General features: G+C 32.2%; 2 protein-coding genes across 2 annotated transcripts in view; one reads left to right on the top strand and one right to left on the bottom strand.

Moving 5' to 3' along the window:
• Positions 1–3,945: 3,945 nt before the first annotated feature.
• Positions 3,946–14,120, bottom strand: LOC143080764 (uncharacterized). The gene is made up of 2 exons (XM_076256787.1): positions 13,883–14,120; positions 3,946–6,983 (listed from the first exon to the last, which is right to left on the bottom strand). The coding sequence occupies exon 2, from the start codon at positions 6,852–6,854 to the stop codon at positions 5,415–5,417; it is 1,440 nt and encodes a 479-aa protein (XP_076112902.1). The 5' UTR covers positions 6,855–6,983; positions 13,883–14,120; the 3' UTR covers positions 3,946–5,414.
• A 194-nt stretch (positions 14,121–14,314) lies between these two features.
• The window catches only part of LOC143080763 (short transient receptor potential channel 4-associated protein-like), a 37,692-nt gene continuing 32,013 nt past the window's right edge, over positions 14,315–19,993 (top strand). The window contains exon 1 of the mRNA XM_076256786.1: positions 14,315–14,499. Coding sequence (XP_076112901.1) covers positions 14,398–14,499 — 102 coding nt within the window. The 5' untranslated portion in view covers positions 14,315–14,397. The remainder of the gene's footprint in view (positions 14,500–19,993) is intronic.

Raw genomic sequence — 19,993 nt, 5'->3', positions numbered from 1 at the left:
AGACCAAAATATTGTCAAAAAAGTATTAAAACAAAACTGCATTTTCAGATTATGAAAGGTTCTTTGGAACACCCAGAAAGCATGATTTTGCATCATTTGTTCTATAGCTTCTTGGGCCTTCAGTGGCTCCAAAAACCCTTAAAAAAAAGGTTTGCCAATATTTTAAATAGAGGCAAGTTACAAGTAAACTTTTAAATTAATACTATGTATGTATGCAATACATGTATATGCAGTTGGGAATATAAAAGATTCATTTCTGCAAAAGATGATGATTAATTCTGATTAAATGGTACATAATGACTTGACTATACATGTATTATTTATAATAAACAAATCATCTAAAAATTGTATGTTTTTGAATATCATAAATATAGTTGTGAAAATGAATAATCAGTCCCTTGCTTTAATGAAAATCAAAAATCTTGCTTCAATAGTGCACTAAATGAATAATCTGTCCTCTTAGTTTACAAAAATAAATAACCGATCAAAAACAAATCCTCCAGCCCCCCCTCCCCCCACACACACCCCAGAATATCAAATGGTCGTCCCCTAAATGTACATGTACCAGACAACATAACACGTGGGTCTTTGAATTTCAATTTATTTTTCAATCACATTTAATAATATACCACCTCATACTTAAAACTAGATGTTTAACTTACGTTTTGACGATTAAACCCGCTAAATTTGGTTAAACAGGCTTTTTTTCTTCGCAGACAGTTAATATAAAGTGTAACTTCGTTCAATAACAGGCGCTATCAATCAAATTTTCAGTATTAAAGTGAAACACATATATTTTTATTTCGATATAAACCATGACAATCTTGACCAAAACCATGACGATTTTCTAGACTCTTAACCGAACCATGTCAATCGCTTAACCAAACCATAGCAATTCCGATATCTTGCTTATTCTGCGTTAATTTCGTGAGACAACAATTCCAATATAGATCGTTTGACCTCCAATACAGATTCAAGCATCTTATTTGCTTTTTATCTGCTCGTGTGAATAGAACTGAGGCAAAAATTTAGGGAAGCAACATAAATTAACCATGTCAAACTTATCCAAACTATGACAAAATCACTGTACTAAACGCTTCTCGATATGACGACCTTACTACCCGTGATGTTTTCGTTCTGAAAATGGATTCTTTAAATCTGCCACTGGACGTCAAACATTTATCAACTATCATTATACTATGAATATTCATGAAACATTGGCCTTTGAACGTTAAGCAGACAACAATCAAATATTTAAATCCTAAGGTTAAAGCATTTTAAATGTTATCTCCGTGACTTTTGCTGATATAAAGCCTCCATCAAACGTTATAGTCTGGGATCAGTTAACATTGGTGATTAAGTGATTAACATATAGGACTGTGTTAAATAACTTGTCATCAAGTTTTAATTACTTTAATCTACTAGATATACTCCACATCTGTCATTAGGATTTAAATATAAATGTATAGGTTAAGATACAATGCGATTGACCTTGTTCCCAAAGCCTGTATGAAATGTACTACTTAGATAAGTTGGGATCTAGGGCATAGGTCCAAACATAAGTTTCAATAGAAGTATACACAGGGGTTTAATAATTAATGCATGGTGTAGAATATCATTCAGTTTGAATTTTAATAATACGACTACAAACCATTCAGGACATCCTAACAACTTCATTTTTAAAAAATATCAAATACAACTGTATATCTCTATTAAAAGTTGATTGATTTCTCATATTGAATATATGAGTTGTTTGATATGCACTTATCTGCATGACTATATAAGTAAATAAAATGGCTTTCAAATAAAACTGTACATCTCAATCAACTGTTAATTGATTTTCGTATATTGGATATAAGATGTTTAATATGCACTTATGTGCACGACTACATAACTTTTAAGGAAATAGAAGTAAACAGAATACTTTATAGATTTCACAGTGGGCGTGGTGATCCGTGTTATTACATTTATCTAGAAACAAAAAGTTGAACATGTCCCGTGTAGCAATATAGATAATAGACGTGACAAATGCTTTATTAAAATCTCGCCACTTACCAAAACCGAAGATTGGAAAATTTTTAATATCAGCTGCATTTTTAATCTTGTCTTTATAATTAAGCTTTTATATCTCACTATATGGTATGGGTTTTCTAGTTTTTGAAGACCGCATTGTGACCTAGCTAAAGTTGTTAACTTCTATGTCATTTAGTCTTGATGTATAGTCTCATTGACAACCACACCACATCTTCTTATGTTTATGCAATGAGAGAAAATTAATAAGCATACTTGAGAGAAATATATTTTATAAACTCTGAAATCTTTTCAACAGAATACAGTCATTTCGTATGAAAGCAACTAATACAGTCATTTAGTATGAATGCAATCCAAACAGTCATTTCGTATGAAAGCAGCCCAAACAATCATTTCGTATAAAAACAACTCAAATTGTCATTTCGTATAAAACAATCCATACAGTAATATTGTGTGAAAACAACCCATAGTCATTACGTATGAAAGTAACACATACAGTCATTTCTTATGCAAAGCAAACCATACAGTCATTTCGTATGAAAGCAAACAATAGTCATAAGTCTGTGATAATTGTAAGTATATTTTAGAAGATAAAGCCCATGTTATTTTATCGTGTCCTTTATATAACGATTTTAGAAAAAAAAATACGTATTTGATGAAGCAACACATATCAATAGTTATTTTATGTCTTTTGATGGTAAACAGACATTAGCGGGTTTTTTTTTACAGATAATTATATGATTCGTAGCTGTGCCAAAGCCGGCTATCTTATTTGAAATAGCCGTAAACATATTTTATACTGTAAATAATGTTCTTATAAATATATTTTATAATAGACGAATTATATATAATGTTTTAATGTCTCTTATAATTCTGTACAGATTATAGCTCTCTTTTCACGTCTATATATTTTTACATTAAATGTTATTTTGTATCATATATTATTGAGAGGTGAAATTTTGATAAAATATTGAATTGATTTATGTTTAATTCTATCTCAAAACGTATGCAAACTGCATACAAGAAAGAAAACTGCATACAGCCTTTACTTGAAAGAAAAACAGTTGTACTTAAAGCACTTGACTTAACTTATTTTGCAAAGTAATTGTGTCTTTTTAAAATACTTTTCGATTAAATAAATGCGTTCTTCCATATAACTGCTTTCATAATTGACTTTAAAAAGAGTTCAATTCAATGTAACAGAAAGCACTTGATAAAGACTTGTTAAATAAAATTCAAAGGAATTTGCCAATATAGGAAATTACATACACGTAATATTGTCATTTTATAGATCCGTGATAATACGAAAATTGGTCTTTTGATCGATTTGGGCTAAAATACTAAAAACATAGGATATCGGTCATTAATATGTGTTGTTAGCAAATTAATGAAGATTGTTTTGTACACAATAGTCTTGAGAGCACTATTGATTGAGTTGAAAAGTGTAAAAAGATAAGAACGGGACCGATATTTCACAATTTAGGACCTATATTTGCATCTGTTTCATTTGATTTCAACATTATAAGTTAGATTAGAAATGACCTGTAAGTTTGAACTTTTTAAAGAGTGAACAAACTGATGCAGACAGTGTCAATAGAATAGAAATATTTCAAAATACACAATTGCGACCTTCGTATATCTAAAATAACACGGTATTTCTATCGTGGTTAAGTGCTCCTACAAACTAAATAAATAAAGTATCATTTTCAATACAGTTTTGCAATGCGACGTGGGCAGTTAAACAAACGCTAACTTTAAGCTAACAAATGCTTCTCCAAAGCAGTTAATTAAAAAAAATGTTCAGAAGGATGTTTAATAAACCCACTTTAAACACTTTGCTCTCGGAATGTATGCATATAGCTTTGTTTACAAAACAATTTCTCACGATCCAACAAAAACTATATAAAAAAATAAAAGAGTATACATATTTAATGTTGTAAATAAATATTTGTTATAAATAAACATTTAATACAAATAAAACAATAAGGATTGTTCAACCAATCCAAAAAGGCACTATATTAACAAAGTGATTGCACAATGAAAAAGAAATAAAACAAGATTATACATAAACCATGCTGCATAAACATGTAAACTGTTAGTGACCATCCAGAGTAAATGGTACTTAATTCGTCATGCAGATGACATTTCAAGATAGAGTCGACGGTTGCTTGATGGGTCTTTTGACATCATATTAATAGGGATCGGTCATGTTTCATTGACATATAAACAAACACCAGAAGTGACTTCGCTGCTACATAACATGTAACATGATTGGTGTTTGTTGTTTGGTCTGTTGTAATGCCCAATATTTTTTGTCAATTGTGTTATCATTTTCATGTTTATTTTGAATTTACATAATCAAAAATAATGTCATTGTAATTCTATAATTAATCATTTAATTCAACCATTTTTATTGGGTTTTTTATTTCAAGGCCTTACAATATACTTATTTATTGGAATTATAGTTTTACATTGTATTCCTTGGTCAGCAAATTCTGAGCTCTGTTGGTATTTGCATGTGGGATTAATTTTAAGTTGAAAAATGAATTGTATTGATTTTGGCAGTAAAATAATGAACTACTTTCCTTAATCGTTCTTTTTAAACCCGAATATTTGGCACTCTAAGCGTATTGCCCTCCTACCAACTGTTTGTTTCAAATGAAAACATAATCAGATTAAAAGGATGTCATAAATGTTCCATACAGTAACATGATCGAATATCGTATTTTTACACGCTGAAATGCAAAGCGCTTCAGAAGAGGCGTTGGATTTGAACAGGCATACTGTCTTCTGCAATCCTTTTAGATTTATTTTTAATTTGTCATATTTCTACCTTCAAATTCTACTGAGAAATAAATGAATAACAAAATAAAATCAAGGACAATTTTCTTAATGTAACATTTTGAATTATTATACATTTTACCTTCTCCTGTGACAACGAAAATAAATCAATCGTTTCTAATCTGGTAAAGTCTTTAAAACTTAGTAAAATTTAAATGTGAGAAAATAATTCAAATTATCATCGAAACTCGAAATTTTACTATCAGAAATAAAACAAATGAAATAAATCCGTCACAATTTGCATCTATACAGATATGGAATCATTAATCGAAAATAAAAAGTCGGGTACTTAGTGCACATACAACATCAAAGCACCATTCTTTCTGACTGGACTCATGCAGTTCATTCACAAAACAATGAAAGCTGCAACCCGAATAATATTCAGTCATTCAAGAGAGTCTATGACGGGGAGGGACTTAATTATTCGGGTTCCGAAAGCTATTGTTGTTTATGCTTCAAACTTTATTTTGTGTCACACTTTATCATTGATAACTTCCTTTTATCTAGAACATAGTTTAACGCAATTCGACGTTCTACAATGTTTATAGCCATCTATGTGTAGTTGTTGGAACTTCTAATCGCTTTCCCGCTATTTCGGGCAAAAGAGCAGCGACATTTAGTGGTTCCTTTTTATTTCTGAACCGCTTATCTCCTTTCAGCGGCTGCATATAATCCTGAATGGATCCTTTGTCGGATCCGTTGCCGTTGTCACATATTGTTATTGTTGTTGGTGAACTATAGTTCTTACTAGTAATTGTTCTTCGCGCAATTTGTTTTCCATTGAGAGTTGTTAATAAAGAATGTCTTGTGCTTTCTATTGCCATTTTGTACGAATTTAACGTTTTCTCGAGATCAAGGGTTGGTAGATTGTAATTAGTAGCGTTATTTCCCGACGAAGTTGTATATTTTAACTGAGTGACGGGTGCATTTTTAGAATCGGACGTTGAAGCTGTTGACAGCCGTGTGATTGGATTCAGTTTTTCCGGAGGTTTTAATTCTTGTGTCCCTATACTTTTGGCAGTAAACACCTCCTCTGGCAATGCTTCTTTCTTATAAGGACGAGGAGTTACATCTCTTTCTGTTCCTTTCTCCTTTCCTTTAGGTCTAAATAATTGTTTTATAGGATCTTCCTGAGGTTTCCGTAATCTAGTATCGTTCGCTATTTCTTTTTCTAAGGCATTTATACGTGTTGAAATATTTTCAATATATAGGTCACTTCTAGATTTATATAAATCTCCGGGTAATAAAGGAGCACTTTTGATTTCTGGAATAAGATACCCGTCTTGGTCTTTCTGGTAACGTTTAGAAAAGTCAGATGATTTCGTACTTATCGCGCGTCTATGTGATTGGTCGTTTCTAGTTTCTTGTTTCTCAGATATTTCTAAACAAGTCTCTTCTGGTTGTAGATCTAATTGAGTTAACTGTAATTTCAATGAATCTTTTGGAACACTTTCTCTTTTATTTTGCTTTTCAAATTCGCGTTTTAATTGGCGTTTTAATTCTTTCTGATATCTTTTGCTCTGCCAGCTCATAGATACTTGCTCTGGTTGTTTTTTGTTTACAGTAAACCATTCCCTTTTGTCTAAACCTAAAAATTTCATGGTTCTATAGTACCCATTGTGAGGTACGTATCTGTATGTAACTTGTTCGACCATTCCTTTCCAGTGTAAATACGAACCACTTTCCAATTCATCACCAACACAACGAACAGTTGGCTTGACGTCGCCATCTAAACTGGTTTTCTGCCAATCTGGTACTCTATTGTCATTAGGTTTTGTTTTTCGCTTAATCACGAGAGATGTTTGATAAGGATAGTATCTCGGATGTGACGAAACAGCCTTCCATGGAGTGACTGCTTCGTTCCAGTTGTCGTTTACAGTGTTTTTCAAATTGTTTACGTCATCATATTTTGATTCTTCGCTAAAACCTGTCAGAGCAGTAAGAAATTGGCGATTTTCGTTCATATGGACCTCTGCTGACATTTTTGTACAGAGTGGCTTCAAAATTGGATTTTTTGTTACTTAACTCACTTTCTTTTGTTTTCATTGCCAATTGCTTGTTCTTTAAACAAATTTAGTTACTCCGTCAAAGCAGACATTACCACTTTTTTTCTGAAATGAAAATAAAAAAACACAAATAATGAATTAATCTATACAAAATACAGTGTACATCATGTATATATTAATTTAAATGAAAATGTATATACACATGTTTCGTTTTTAATCTTCAAACATGTGTGTTGTATTAAGTGTGTAAGAAAGCCAAAATGCACATCAAGAAATACACATATGACTTCAACACTAGCCAAATGTCTACACCATGTATGCCAAACACCTAAATCGCATCGAATTCAAATAAGCTGTATACAAATTTAAAATAGACTGTCGAAAAACTTGTTACAATACAAATTACCTGAAAGGCATAACTTAAGACAGTATTTTACCAGGTTCGTTATCCGATGCATATTCGAGTGGAAGTCGCACAATTATCATATAAAATATTATTACAATAAAAAAATATTATATCTTTATCTTTCTTAATATTATCTTTAAAATCTCGATTTTCGAAATCAAGTCCATGTATTTTTCTTCATATTAATAAAATTGCAACAAATTTCGTTTTAAGAATCATTGGGTCATCAATTTTCGGTTTTGTTTTTCAGTTGTTTTTTGTGTGTGATTTTCATTTCTGGTACATATATGTAAAGTGGAGCTTTGAGTAAATAAGAATGCAAAAAAAGTCAATATAAATGTAAGCGCAGCATCAAAGCGCGGTATACAATAGATATAGGAAGATGTGGTGTGAGTGCCAATGAGACAACTCTCCATACAAATAACAATTTAAAAAGTAAACCATTATAGGTTAAAGTACGGCCTTCAACACGGAGCCTTGGCTCACATCGAACAACAAGCTATAAAGGGCCCCAAAATTACTAGTGTAAAACCATTCAAACGGGAAAACCAACGGTCTAATCTATATAAACAAAACGAGAAACGAGAAACACGTATATATTACATAAACAAACGACAACTACTGTACATCAGATTCCTGACTTAGGACAGGTGCAAACATTTGCAGCGGGATTAAACGTTTTAATGGATCCAAACCTTCTCCCTTTTTCTGAAACAATAGCATAACATCACAACAAAGAAAAACATACGATAGAATATCAATTGGCAGACTTAACTCAATCAAAATTTTTCAAAAAACGTATGATTAAACAATGAACGAATAACTTTGATCTGCGATATCTGAATACAAATGCACAGTTAATTAAATATTAGAGACAAACATTCATGACCAAAAAGCTAACAAACAAATTCAAACACAGGACATGACTGAGAATTATTTAACCAATCAATGTTCACTTTAGAAAAAAACCGGTTTTTTTATAATCTTGAAGTTTATACAAATGTTGTAAGAATAAGTGAAAAATTGAAGATATTACAAATAATCAAAGCTGGTGTACAGACAAGATCCATATAAATAAAAAATAACAAAAAAGCATTATAAACAGTATCAACAGGTCGATTAACAAGAAAATATGATTTGAGAGTACTGATTTGAGAGTACAAGTATGATTAAAAGTCCTGAAAGGCGTTTTTTTTTCTATTTTTCCATCCGTAGACATTGACAGATTGTTAAATGCGTCAAAATTTGTCCAACATTCATGGTGACCCTGTATACGATTAACTAATACTAATGTAACCAAAATTTATGCAGCAATGTATAAATTTCAAGAAAATATCATACTTTTGTTCTAGAGATATCATGATTTTAAGACAGTTCGAAAGTTTTACCACCAATTTCACTTGCATTTGAAATTGATACACACACACATACAAATGTATATAATTTAGGAGATAACTGTATTGTATTTTAAGCTTGGCCTTCGTAAAACGTAGATTTTACTGTCGCAAATTGAGTTTACCTAGCGACGCGGAGCGGAGATAGGTAAACGGATATTTGCGACAGTAAAATCAAGTTTTACGAAGGCCAAGCTTAAAATACAATACAGTTATCTCTATTCTAATGCCACATATTAAAATAAATGTCATTTAATAAATATTTTGGCTTAAAAATGGCATATATGAAAAAGTCCGCGAAACCGTTGTATGGTCTTTAGCATCTAAACAATGTGACGTCATGTGTTTACTCTGAATGTCAAACATGAATACTAAACGTCTTTTTACTTTTCGTACGCTTCAGAATGGTTTCAATATAGACTAAAAGAAGATTTTGAGGCTCAAAATGTGAATATCTTGTTTATTTTTTGAGAAATTACATATCCAAAAAAAAAAAAAGAATTCAAAATGGTGGCTTTCTTAGTTACGGACTGGTAGAACGTGGAATCTAACCCCTCAAAATATTTATCAACGTCCAATGAAAATTATCGTTACAAACTAATTGCATTAGAATGAGAAATTACAGAGATGTATTATTTTTTTGAATTTTAAATTCCAGCTGTCTTACAGTTGTAATAAAAAATCTCATAAAATATGTGATATCACACAGTTACTGTAATTTAACAATAAAATTGAGAATGGAAATGGGGAATGTGTCAAAGAGACAACAACCCGACCAAATAAAAAACAACAGCAGAGGGTCACCAACAGGTCTTCAATGTAGCGAGAAATTCCCGCACCCGGAGGCGTCCCTCAGCTGGCCCATAAACAAATATATACTAGTCCAGTGATAATGAACGCCATACTAATTTCCAAATTGTACACAAGAAACTAAAATTAAAATAATACAAGACTAACAAAGGCCAGAGGCTCCTGACTTGGGACAGGCGCATAAATGCGGCGGGGTTAAACATGTTTGTGAGATCTCAACCCTCCCCCTATACCTCTAACCTCTAATAGCCCGATCCACTTCAATGAGGATTGTTTGATTATTGGATGCTTAACGTCCAGTGGCAAATATTTCAAGCATGTTCAGGACGAGAACAGATTAACAATTAATACAATGTGTAGGTCAACCGGGAAGAAGGTCAGACAAACTTAAACTGCCACGAGAAAATGAGGGTGTATTGGATATGTACAGAAATATAGCCTTGCAACAGGCCATCTATGGACCCTTCAACGATTTGTTGCAATTAAAGTGTTTTTAACGTGCAAAGAGCAGGGCACTCTTTTTGGCACGAGGCATCGGATTTAACGTCCCAATTCTGACCGGACGTGACTGCGACCTTAATCCCTCATAGCCTAACCGACACCCCATTTCAAAAGTAAAAACACAAAAATACTGAACTCCGAGGAAAATTCAAAAAGGAAAATCAAAAATCAAAAGGCAAAATCAAAAGTCCAAACACATCAAACGAATGGATAACAACTGTCATATTCCTGACTTGGTACAGGCATTTTCTAATGTAGAAAATGGTGGATTGAACCTAGTTTTATAGCTAGCTAAACCTCTCACTTGTATGACAGTCGCATCAAATTCCATTACATTGTCAACGATGCATGAACAAAACAAACATACTCAAAGAGTAAAAATGTCAAAAATAGGGGTACAACAGTCAATATTGTGTTATCATCTTAATATCACTACATAAACAACAAATGTAACAAAGTAGCACGGAGGGTTTTCCTGAGGATCAGAGTGAACACCAATGATTATTATATTAATATATTTCTATTCAGTCCCCCAGTCACCCTTGATGGAGTTTTGAATGAAGATGGTTGTTTCTTATAGTCAAATCAGAAAGTTGTAGAAACCTATACTAGAATAGGACAAATAGTACATTCATGCAAACTATATATACGTTAAAGAATTTCAATAATTTATCATAATCCTCAAGATCAAAAATGTTATCAGTGCTTATAAAGACAATAAATTTTTGATTCAATGTTGCTTTCAGTATATTTCCGTAATATTTTGCATCTACAAACATGCACCTGAGGCCATATGGATTACTATGTATCTGAAAGACAATACACATACATGTACAGGGGCGGATCCAGCCATTTTAAAACGGGGGGTTCCCAACCCAGAGTAAAAAGGGGGGGTCCAACTATATAACTATATGCTCCTATTCAAATGCATTGATCGTCCAAAGAAAAAGGGGGGTTCCAACCCCCGGAATCCCGCTTGGGTCCGCCAATGATGTAGCATTGTTTCGACGGAGCTTGAGTTTTGATTAAAACATTCTATATTATTCTTCATAGTACAGTTGAAATGTATAATGAGAGAAACAACTATAATGTCAATACATGTACTTTGCATGATTCATGACTAATATTAACTGATATATATTTTCGAGATATTTAAAAAGAGAACTCTATAGAGGAGGAAAGATATTAAAAAAAAACTACTTTCTAATATAATATTGTACTAAATAATACATTTTTACTTTCAACATGTTCAATGCTACAAGTATATATTGTTTAATGTCTATTGTTGTTTTATTTATATGTTTTTTCTTCTTTAGTAACAATCACATTGCTTGGATTTTAGCTTATAAAATGTTGTTTTTTTCAATCTTAGCAATTATGTTTTTGTTTGAGAAAGACGACTTAATGTTTGTTAGAACTTAAAATTGCATACATAAAAGTGTGGCACTTAAAAATTTCGGTACGATGAAAGATTTTTAAAATAACATTTGTGAAATAAATATAGAATACTTTTTATTATTATTTGAACATGCAGCATATGCAGACATGAAGATGTTTTAAATTAATTCATCTCAAAAAACAGTTATGCTGAAATGCTATCCGGATTGGATTTACAACTGAGTTTGAATATAAATTTGGATACACAAGGAACATATATGTACATAAATATGAACAAAAATCAATTACTGACTTCGCATGGTCATCATGGGATCATCGACAATAGACAAGTGCCAATACAAACACTTTAACAATGACAGGCTTTTTTTAAAGATTTTCTCAAAAAATCATCATGATCATATTCCCTCCTTGAAATTAAACAACAAGGTTCATTAACATATAGAGAGGGAGATAAAATTTAAAATAGAAATGGGGATGCTTCAAAGAGAGTTTTGTTTTAGCACTCAACTATGTCCCCGTTGTGTAGTTGAATAGATTATGTTGATGAGAAGAGAGAAGATCTTACAATGTAAAACCGCGGAACTCTATAACATACAAGTCGAAGCTAAAAAAAATAAAACTTTTTTCGGGAAATTTTGATGTTTTAATATATATATATACATTTATGTGACCTAATGTTAGGTGACAAACCTGGTTAACAAGAATTTTATCCTTTAAAATAACACGATAACACATACATATCTTATAAAGAACAAGAATTTGAAGTATTGTTACCTTTATTTCGCTACCTGTTATTTACACATTAAAGTACTCCGAACATAACTGATATTTTAAACCAGTAACCGGAGATAATAGACACACTTTAAAACCAGACCTTAAGCACACTAGACTATGAATATTAAATGATCCGTGTAATCTCCCTCAAACTGAACCTGATATGTTTAAAGCATTAAAGAAATCTAAAGATTACTTTATCATGGTTCAGAAAATAAATGTGAGATACTATTGTATGGGTGTCAAGTAGTTTTTATTGTTCCTTTATGCAAGTGTTTCTCTATTCTTTTTAACTTCCTTAAATTGGGAGACCGAAAAATTGGTAAACGTACAAATAACGCTATTTCCGATCAGAGTGTAGGACGTTCTAATAGCATATTTATACAATATATGTTTGGTTGGCAGGGGACTGGGTTCGCTACGATTATTGCCAAGATGCAGGTGGTACAATGTATGTGAAAGAGGACAATATACAGACATGACAGACGATCGGTTGATATGTGAAAGAGGACAGGTTTGCAGCAAAACAATCAATTTCAATTTCAAATTCTGTAGATTCATTATTATTCGTTGGATACCAATTTTCGTGGATTTCGTGAGTACATTGTACAATGGAACCACGAAATCAAATGTTCAACGAATATCAACTTTTCAATAGGCTTTGAATACAGAGATTGACAAAACCACGAAATTGATACCCACGAAAATAAATGAATCCACAATAGGTACAGTACCTCAAACTATATTTGCTAACTTATAGTTAAAGTTGAGTCATTTTCATCTTGCATTTTATTATAAGCATAGATTTTTTTACCACATTTGTTCTATAAATGCTGATGGAACATTGCTTATTTTGTATTTTCCAATGAATGATTATTTACCAGTGTGCATTGTACAATGTATGGTAGAGGTATTTAATGATATACTTTTATTTCAGATTGTAAAGGCTGCTTTCGATGATGGTTCACAAACTCCATGAAATAGGGAATAGTTGTGTCATGAACGATATTTCCATCACTAGAAAAACTCCTCTTCAAATAAGGTGAATATGGCATTCACTGGAAACGAAAATTCTATTGGGGAAGGTCCAGTCATTAGTAAAATTGCAATTCTTAATACTGCTATAAGTTGTGTAGCCAGAGGCTTAAACTATGATAACATGATTAATTGATAATACCTCAGATTTGAAGCAGCGATAAAATGATATTTATTCCAAATGTCTATGACACTTTAAAGGGCTATGAGGGTTTTTTTTTATGCAAGGAAGCGTAATTATTATAATGAAGGATTTCAGTGGACAAATAGAAATCGCTCAAAGTACTGTCCACAGACGTTATGGTAAAGTCTCTAATCCATCTACTTATTTACTGTGCACTTTTTTTGTGGTGAGTCATGACACAATGGAAAGTTTATCCGTCAGTTACAAAAGTTAAAAAAATATTGAGCAAAATTTTAAGAAAAAGACCTATCTTCTTACAATTTATTCATGCATTTATAATTAACAGTAAAAATTGAAGTTCATTCAAGTATAGAATCCCACTTATAACTACTAAAAAAACCTATTTAAAGGTCAATGCAATTTGAAACATTTATATTTACGGATTTGGTGGATTTAGAGAGAGAGAGAAAACATCACTGCTTCTAAAAAAATTTAAAACAGTTAAGCACAATTATTTTAATTCGCTCATAGTGTGGGAGAAAAAGATAAGTAAAATACATACCTCACTATTTATTATATCTCGTGTCATAGTTCATTGTCACTTAAATATTACAAAATTAATCCATATTTGAACTGTTTTACAAACTTAAATTCAACTTTGTCATATCAAAACAAAACATCATGGTTATATGTCTTTATTTTGTTTACAACAGAAACAAAATCAATAGGTTTCACATGTATAGATGTCTTTAAAATACAACATTCTATTTCTAGCTTTACGAAGCGTCACACCTCTCCATGGGCAACTGTTATGTGTCGCTTATATCACTGAAACTACTGAATTCAATTATTTAAAAGGATGAATTATTTTGTTATGCACAAATTTAACTAATTTATTATATGCTCAATATGATTTGCAACTCTTTGATTTGACCATGTTTTGTTTTATATTGACGATACATTTTATTTTTAATGATGTATGCGATTGCAGGAAGTGCGTGCAAAAGAATGCGCAGATAATTTTTACCGCCGAGCTCAGTTTCAGCTGTTCAGTGAAAGAGAAAGCAAAAAAAGACAATGATACGACATAAAAAGCGAACTTTCCCCAGTAAATCTTCTGTATTCCTTGCCCAAGAACAATGGCAATATTCAGGAAATGCCTATAAACGCTTAAGTCAGGTTTGTTCAGACAACTCGAAAAAAAATCCCAACCTTATTTTGACTTTCACATTCATCTTGAGAAATGTAAACAAAGATAAATCTTCCTTTTCTATACATTCCTTTGTTGAATTTGATTTATATTTGTCTTTCTTATTTATGAATATGATACAATTCGACATATATATCTTCTTATTGTGAATTAAACTCTGCTGAGTGATGCTATTCATGCCCCACCTGGGTTTTTCCATTATGAAATTTAATCTTCACATTATACTTTACTCTCTTGACTAGTCCTGAACTTGCATGCGATATTTGCCACTGGAAGTTAAGCAACCACCAATTAATCTTGATAGACAGGAGTTCAAAAAAATGTAGTTAATAGTTTTCAAAGAAAACAGATGAAGTTGTAAATGTCTTAGAATTATGTCTCATTTATGTCTATTATCAAAGGTTTTTCAGAGGTATGTCCGTTCGCCCCAATAACATGTTCGCCCTGGGTCCGTTTGCCCTGAGTTCATTCGCCCATGGAGTCAATTCGCCCTACTAAAAAATATAAATATTCAGGGCATTGCAGTTGAATAAACTTATTCAGATATTTCTATGGTATTTGAAATTTATGGAAACATGGAAATATTTAAAAGTTTATGGCTTTTTCAGGATCATTAATTGTTCAAGGACAAAATAATTTGGATCACTGATTATTGTGATACTTGTCTTTCGATGAATAAATAATAAAACAAACGTTTTGTTTTGATAAAATATTCAGCTTGAAATTAATAAAAACAATGATGTAGTTTATCTAGTCATTTAGACTATAGCGTTAGTCTCAGTTATACTGCATACATTCGTAGTTGACTGAATACTACATAGATGCCAACCATTACGATTTTTCCGTAGTTTTTCCGATTTTACGATAAAAACTACGCTATTACGGTCAAAGTCGAATAGTTACGGATTCCCAATCATTGACGTTCAATTTTGTAAAACGCGGATTTTTATCATTACTTTTCCGTCCTGGTCCAATATTTAGGAAACGCCAATGTAATGCTTCCGGTTTCTCGGGAGTTATCAACCTATTGTTGGGTAACTAACTGACTTCCGAAAGAGGCAAACTTGCATTTCATTAAGTAGCTTTCCCGCTTTCTCTACTTCTCCTTGACAAAACAAAAATGTTTGAGTCGAGAACATCTGAACATCTGAACAATTAATGAATGGAATACATACTACAGACAACATGTTAAATGACAAATTTTAGTGTACATTACTTTGCAACCACTGTACTTTACTTTGCAACCACTCGTCGGTAATTTTTATTGGTAAATGCACGTTTATGAATGATTACTGAAAACTTTTCAAAAATACGGAAAATTTGATAGTTTGTTACTGATTGTGTCAAAAGGGGGTTGGCATCTATGATACTATTATTTTGTTAACAAATATCAATAAAGATATATACATTGTATTCCAGTATTGTACTTTGCAAATCAAAGGGAAAATGATAAATTGATTGCGGCAATATAAATATTCCGCAGAGCTCCAGATAAGCTGCGTATATGCGTGATCACGCAATACAAATAATAGAAAACCCAATGCAATTGTCCATTGAAGGGTTCAACAACCCAATTAATTCAACGGAAAACCCAATTATATGCGAAAACCATGAGTTCTCAACCCTTTTATTGGACATAATTTGGGTTATTTACCCTTATCTGTTTACAGTCGTTGCGTAAACTATTTTTATAATATTTATAATTGGAAATTTCCTGTCGTTCTAAAAATAGATCCCTGCATCAAGTAGCTGAAATGGGTCCCTGTTTGAGTTTTCCGTTGTACAATAGGCATGATAGGTACACGTGTTTTTGTAAACATTTCGATCTTCTCGGTGTTTATCCAAATAGCGTGTGTCATGTAGTCATATTTTTTTCGCATTGCTCGGGATTTTTCATAACATACATTGAATTAAAACGAAAGTGAATGTCCGGTGAAGCATGTTTTCGGCTTCTTTCGGAAAACTGAGGGAAAGTTATAATGATAACAAGACTCAGTCAGTGTTTTTAGGAAGCGTCCATCGAACGCACGGGCTTGTGTGCGTACCATAACGAGAACATTGCTAATAAACACGGGTTTCATCAAAAACGAACTCAGTTGGAAAAAGTTAAAGGCCAAATCAATTTTGAAATGATAAAGCATCAGAAACCAAAAGTTCTAATAGAAGACAACTAAACCCAGATTTATGTAAATTGAATAAAAGAAAATCATTCAAGTATAATTAGAGTTTATATACTATTTTTTATTCATTTTACGGTTGATAAATGAATACACACACCATGCACACAGCCACTGATCAGGCACTGGTCTCAGAATTTATTATATAAAGGTATAAGACGAATGCCACTGCCTGTGAATACACATATCCTTTTTTGTGAGAAAATACAAAACTGGCAAAAGGTTTGAAACGGAACACAAATTAAACCTACAATAATTGCTCCTCAGTGAATAAATCAAATAAAACAGCTAGCAAATAACCCTAACCCAAAACCAAATAAAAGAGCTAAACAAAGACATACAGAAACATATTAATTTAAGATGGAAAAAAAATTGGGGTTGATATTGCCTAAATATTCAATATTGTGTCGATGAAAAAACCCAATACATTAAGGAGCTTGGTGGTGAAAAACCCAATTTGATATTAATCGAGGGGTGAATTGGAATTAATAATGCAATTAAAAAACTTTATCACCCAATTATATAAGAAAATGGTGGGTAAAAACCCCAATTTATGAACTCTTATCTGGAGCTCTGATTCTGTCAATTTTTCAACAAACTTCAACATATTTTGTTGAAATACTGTAAACCAACTTATGTTCGCGGATACTTTATTTCACGTTTTACCCTTTGTAAACTATTTCGCGGCTTTTTAATTTCGCGATTTTCTAAATTCTAGATATAGTTTAATAAGGAAGGATCTGAGTTTTACATATTGGCGACGATTTATATTCGCGTTAATTTTCTACTCGTGAAAGTCGCGAAAATAAGTTGGTTTACAGTACTTAAAATTATGCGACTAGACAACAATAAGAAAAAATTAAAAATCAGGGCGAATGGACCCTGGGCGAACAGGTATCAGGGCGAACATGAATCAAGGCGAACCGACCCAGATTCTTTTTCAGATAGGGAAACTGTAGACGCATGTGCATGTTTAATGTTTGTTTTATTCGTTTAGTTACAAATTTTCAAAAATATTGTACTTTTTTACTAATGTGCAATGATAGATATCCTTCCACAAATAAACTAAAGAAAGAAAGAAGTTTTTGTTGTAGTTTTTTTAGGACCTAAAACCCTTTCTACTGGAAAGCTTATACACAGTGTTTCTTGAGAACATGAGATTTTGAAAATGACTGCTTCATTATGTTAATTACCAGTCCTAAAGATTTTTCATCATTTTTTAACAAGCCCAGGGGAAATAACATGATAATCATTACAAAATCTGCTATTTGCAGTAAGTTTTGAGGAAAGGGTGTTAATTTTAGGACCTGGGAACCCTGAGTCGTATTAAAGTTAAGCATTTCACTTTGCTACATTTGTAATTATAAACTAAGCAATGTTTTAAAAGTAATTTTGGTAATAATGTGTTAAAATTAATACTCTTCTGAATATTGCAAAGAAAATGATTGACTATAAATAACAGTATAATGATTAGCAAGTTTCAATTTAAGGTAACTGTTTACAAAAAAAATATAAGGCCAAATAAAAATATATGTGTGGTTCTAGTTACATTCTTTTTAAAGTCATATGTCAGAAATGAGTTACCGGCGAAAAATAATGTTATTCCAATTCTTGAACCAATGCATGCAAACATCATAAAGCACGATTTATCATTTTTTTCACATAAATTTCGTATAATCGTCAATTTTTCTTCATTCGGTCAGTGTTATTGTGAAATTATGGCAAGTTATTAAAGTTCATGTTTTGAAGCCAAAGTTTAATGATTGTCACCTGTTTGTCATCAATAAACAAAAAAGCAAGGATATTGAGCACCTGTTAAGATCATAGATGCCTACCATTACTATTTTTCCGATTTTGAGATAAAAACTACGCTATTACGGTCAAAGTCGAATAGTTACGGATTCCCAATCAGCGCCGTTCAATTTTGTAAAACACGGATTTTTATCATTACTTCTCCGTCCTGGTCCGGTATTTAGAAAACGCCAATGTAATACTTCTGGTTTCTCAGGAGTTATCCACCTATTGTTGGGAACTAACTGACTTCCGAAGAGGCAAACTTGCATTTTATGAAGTAGCTTTCCCCCTTTCTATACTTCTCCTGGACAAAATCGAAAATGTATGAGTCTAGAACATCTGAGCAATTAATGAATGGAACTCATGCTACAGACAAAATGTTGAACGACAAATTTTAGTGCACATTATCTTGCAACCACTTGTTAGTAATTTTTATTAGCTCACCTGGCCCGAAGGGCCAAGTGAGCTTTTCCAATCACTTTGCGTCCGTCGTCCGTTGTCGTTAACTTTTACAAAAATCTTCTACTCTGAAACTACTGGGCCAAATTTATCCAAACTTGACCAAAATCATCATTGGGGTATCTAGTTTAAAAAATGTGTGGCGTGACCTGGCCAACCAACCAAGATGGCCGCCATGGCTAAAAATAGAACATAGGGGTAAAATGCAGTTTTTGGCTTATAACTCAAAAACCAAAGCATTTAGAGCAAATCTGACATGGGGTAAAATTGTTTATCAGGTCAAGATCTATCTGCCCTGAAATTTTCAGATGAATCGGACAACCCGTTGGGTTGCTACCCCTGAATTGATAATTTTAAGAAAATTTTGCTGTGTTTGGTTATTATCTTGAAAATTATTATAGATAGAGATAAACTGTAAACAGCAATAATGTTCAGCAAAGTAAGATTTACAAATAAGTCAACGTGACCGAAATGGTCAGTTGACCCCATTAGGAGTTATTGCCCTTTTTAGTCCATTTTTAACCATTTTTCGTAAATCTTAGTTATCTTTTACAAAAATCTTCTCCTCTAAAACTATTGGGTCAAATTAATCCAAACTTGGCCATAATCATCATTGGGGTATCTAGTTTAAAAAATGTGTGGAGTGACCCGGCCAACCAACCAAGATGGCCCCATGGCTAAAAATAGAACATAGGGGTAAAATGCAGTTTTTGGCTTATAACACAAAAACCAAAGCATAAAGAGCAAATTTGACATGGAGTAAAATTGTTCATCAGGTCAAGATCTATCTGCCCTGAAATTTTCAGATGAATCGGACATTCCGTTGTTGGGTTACTGCCCCTGAAATGGTAATTTTAAGGAAATTTTGCTGTTTTTGGTTATTATCATGAATATTATTATAGATAGAGATAAACTGCAAACAGCAATAATGTTCAGCAAAGTAAGATCTACAAATAAGTCAACATGACCAAAATGGTCAGTTGACCACTTTAGGAGTTATTGCCCTTTATAGTCAATTTTTAACCATTTTTCG

This window comes from Mytilus galloprovincialis, chromosome 6 (assembly GCF_965363235.1).
Source record: "Mytilus galloprovincialis chromosome 6, xbMytGall1.hap1.1, whole genome shotgun sequence".
Taxonomy (NCBI): Eukaryota; Metazoa; Mollusca; class Bivalvia; order Mytilida; family Mytilidae; genus Mytilus; species Mytilus galloprovincialis.
Note: the sequence above shows the minus strand (reverse complement) of the source record. Positions and strands in the feature narration are given on the sequence as shown.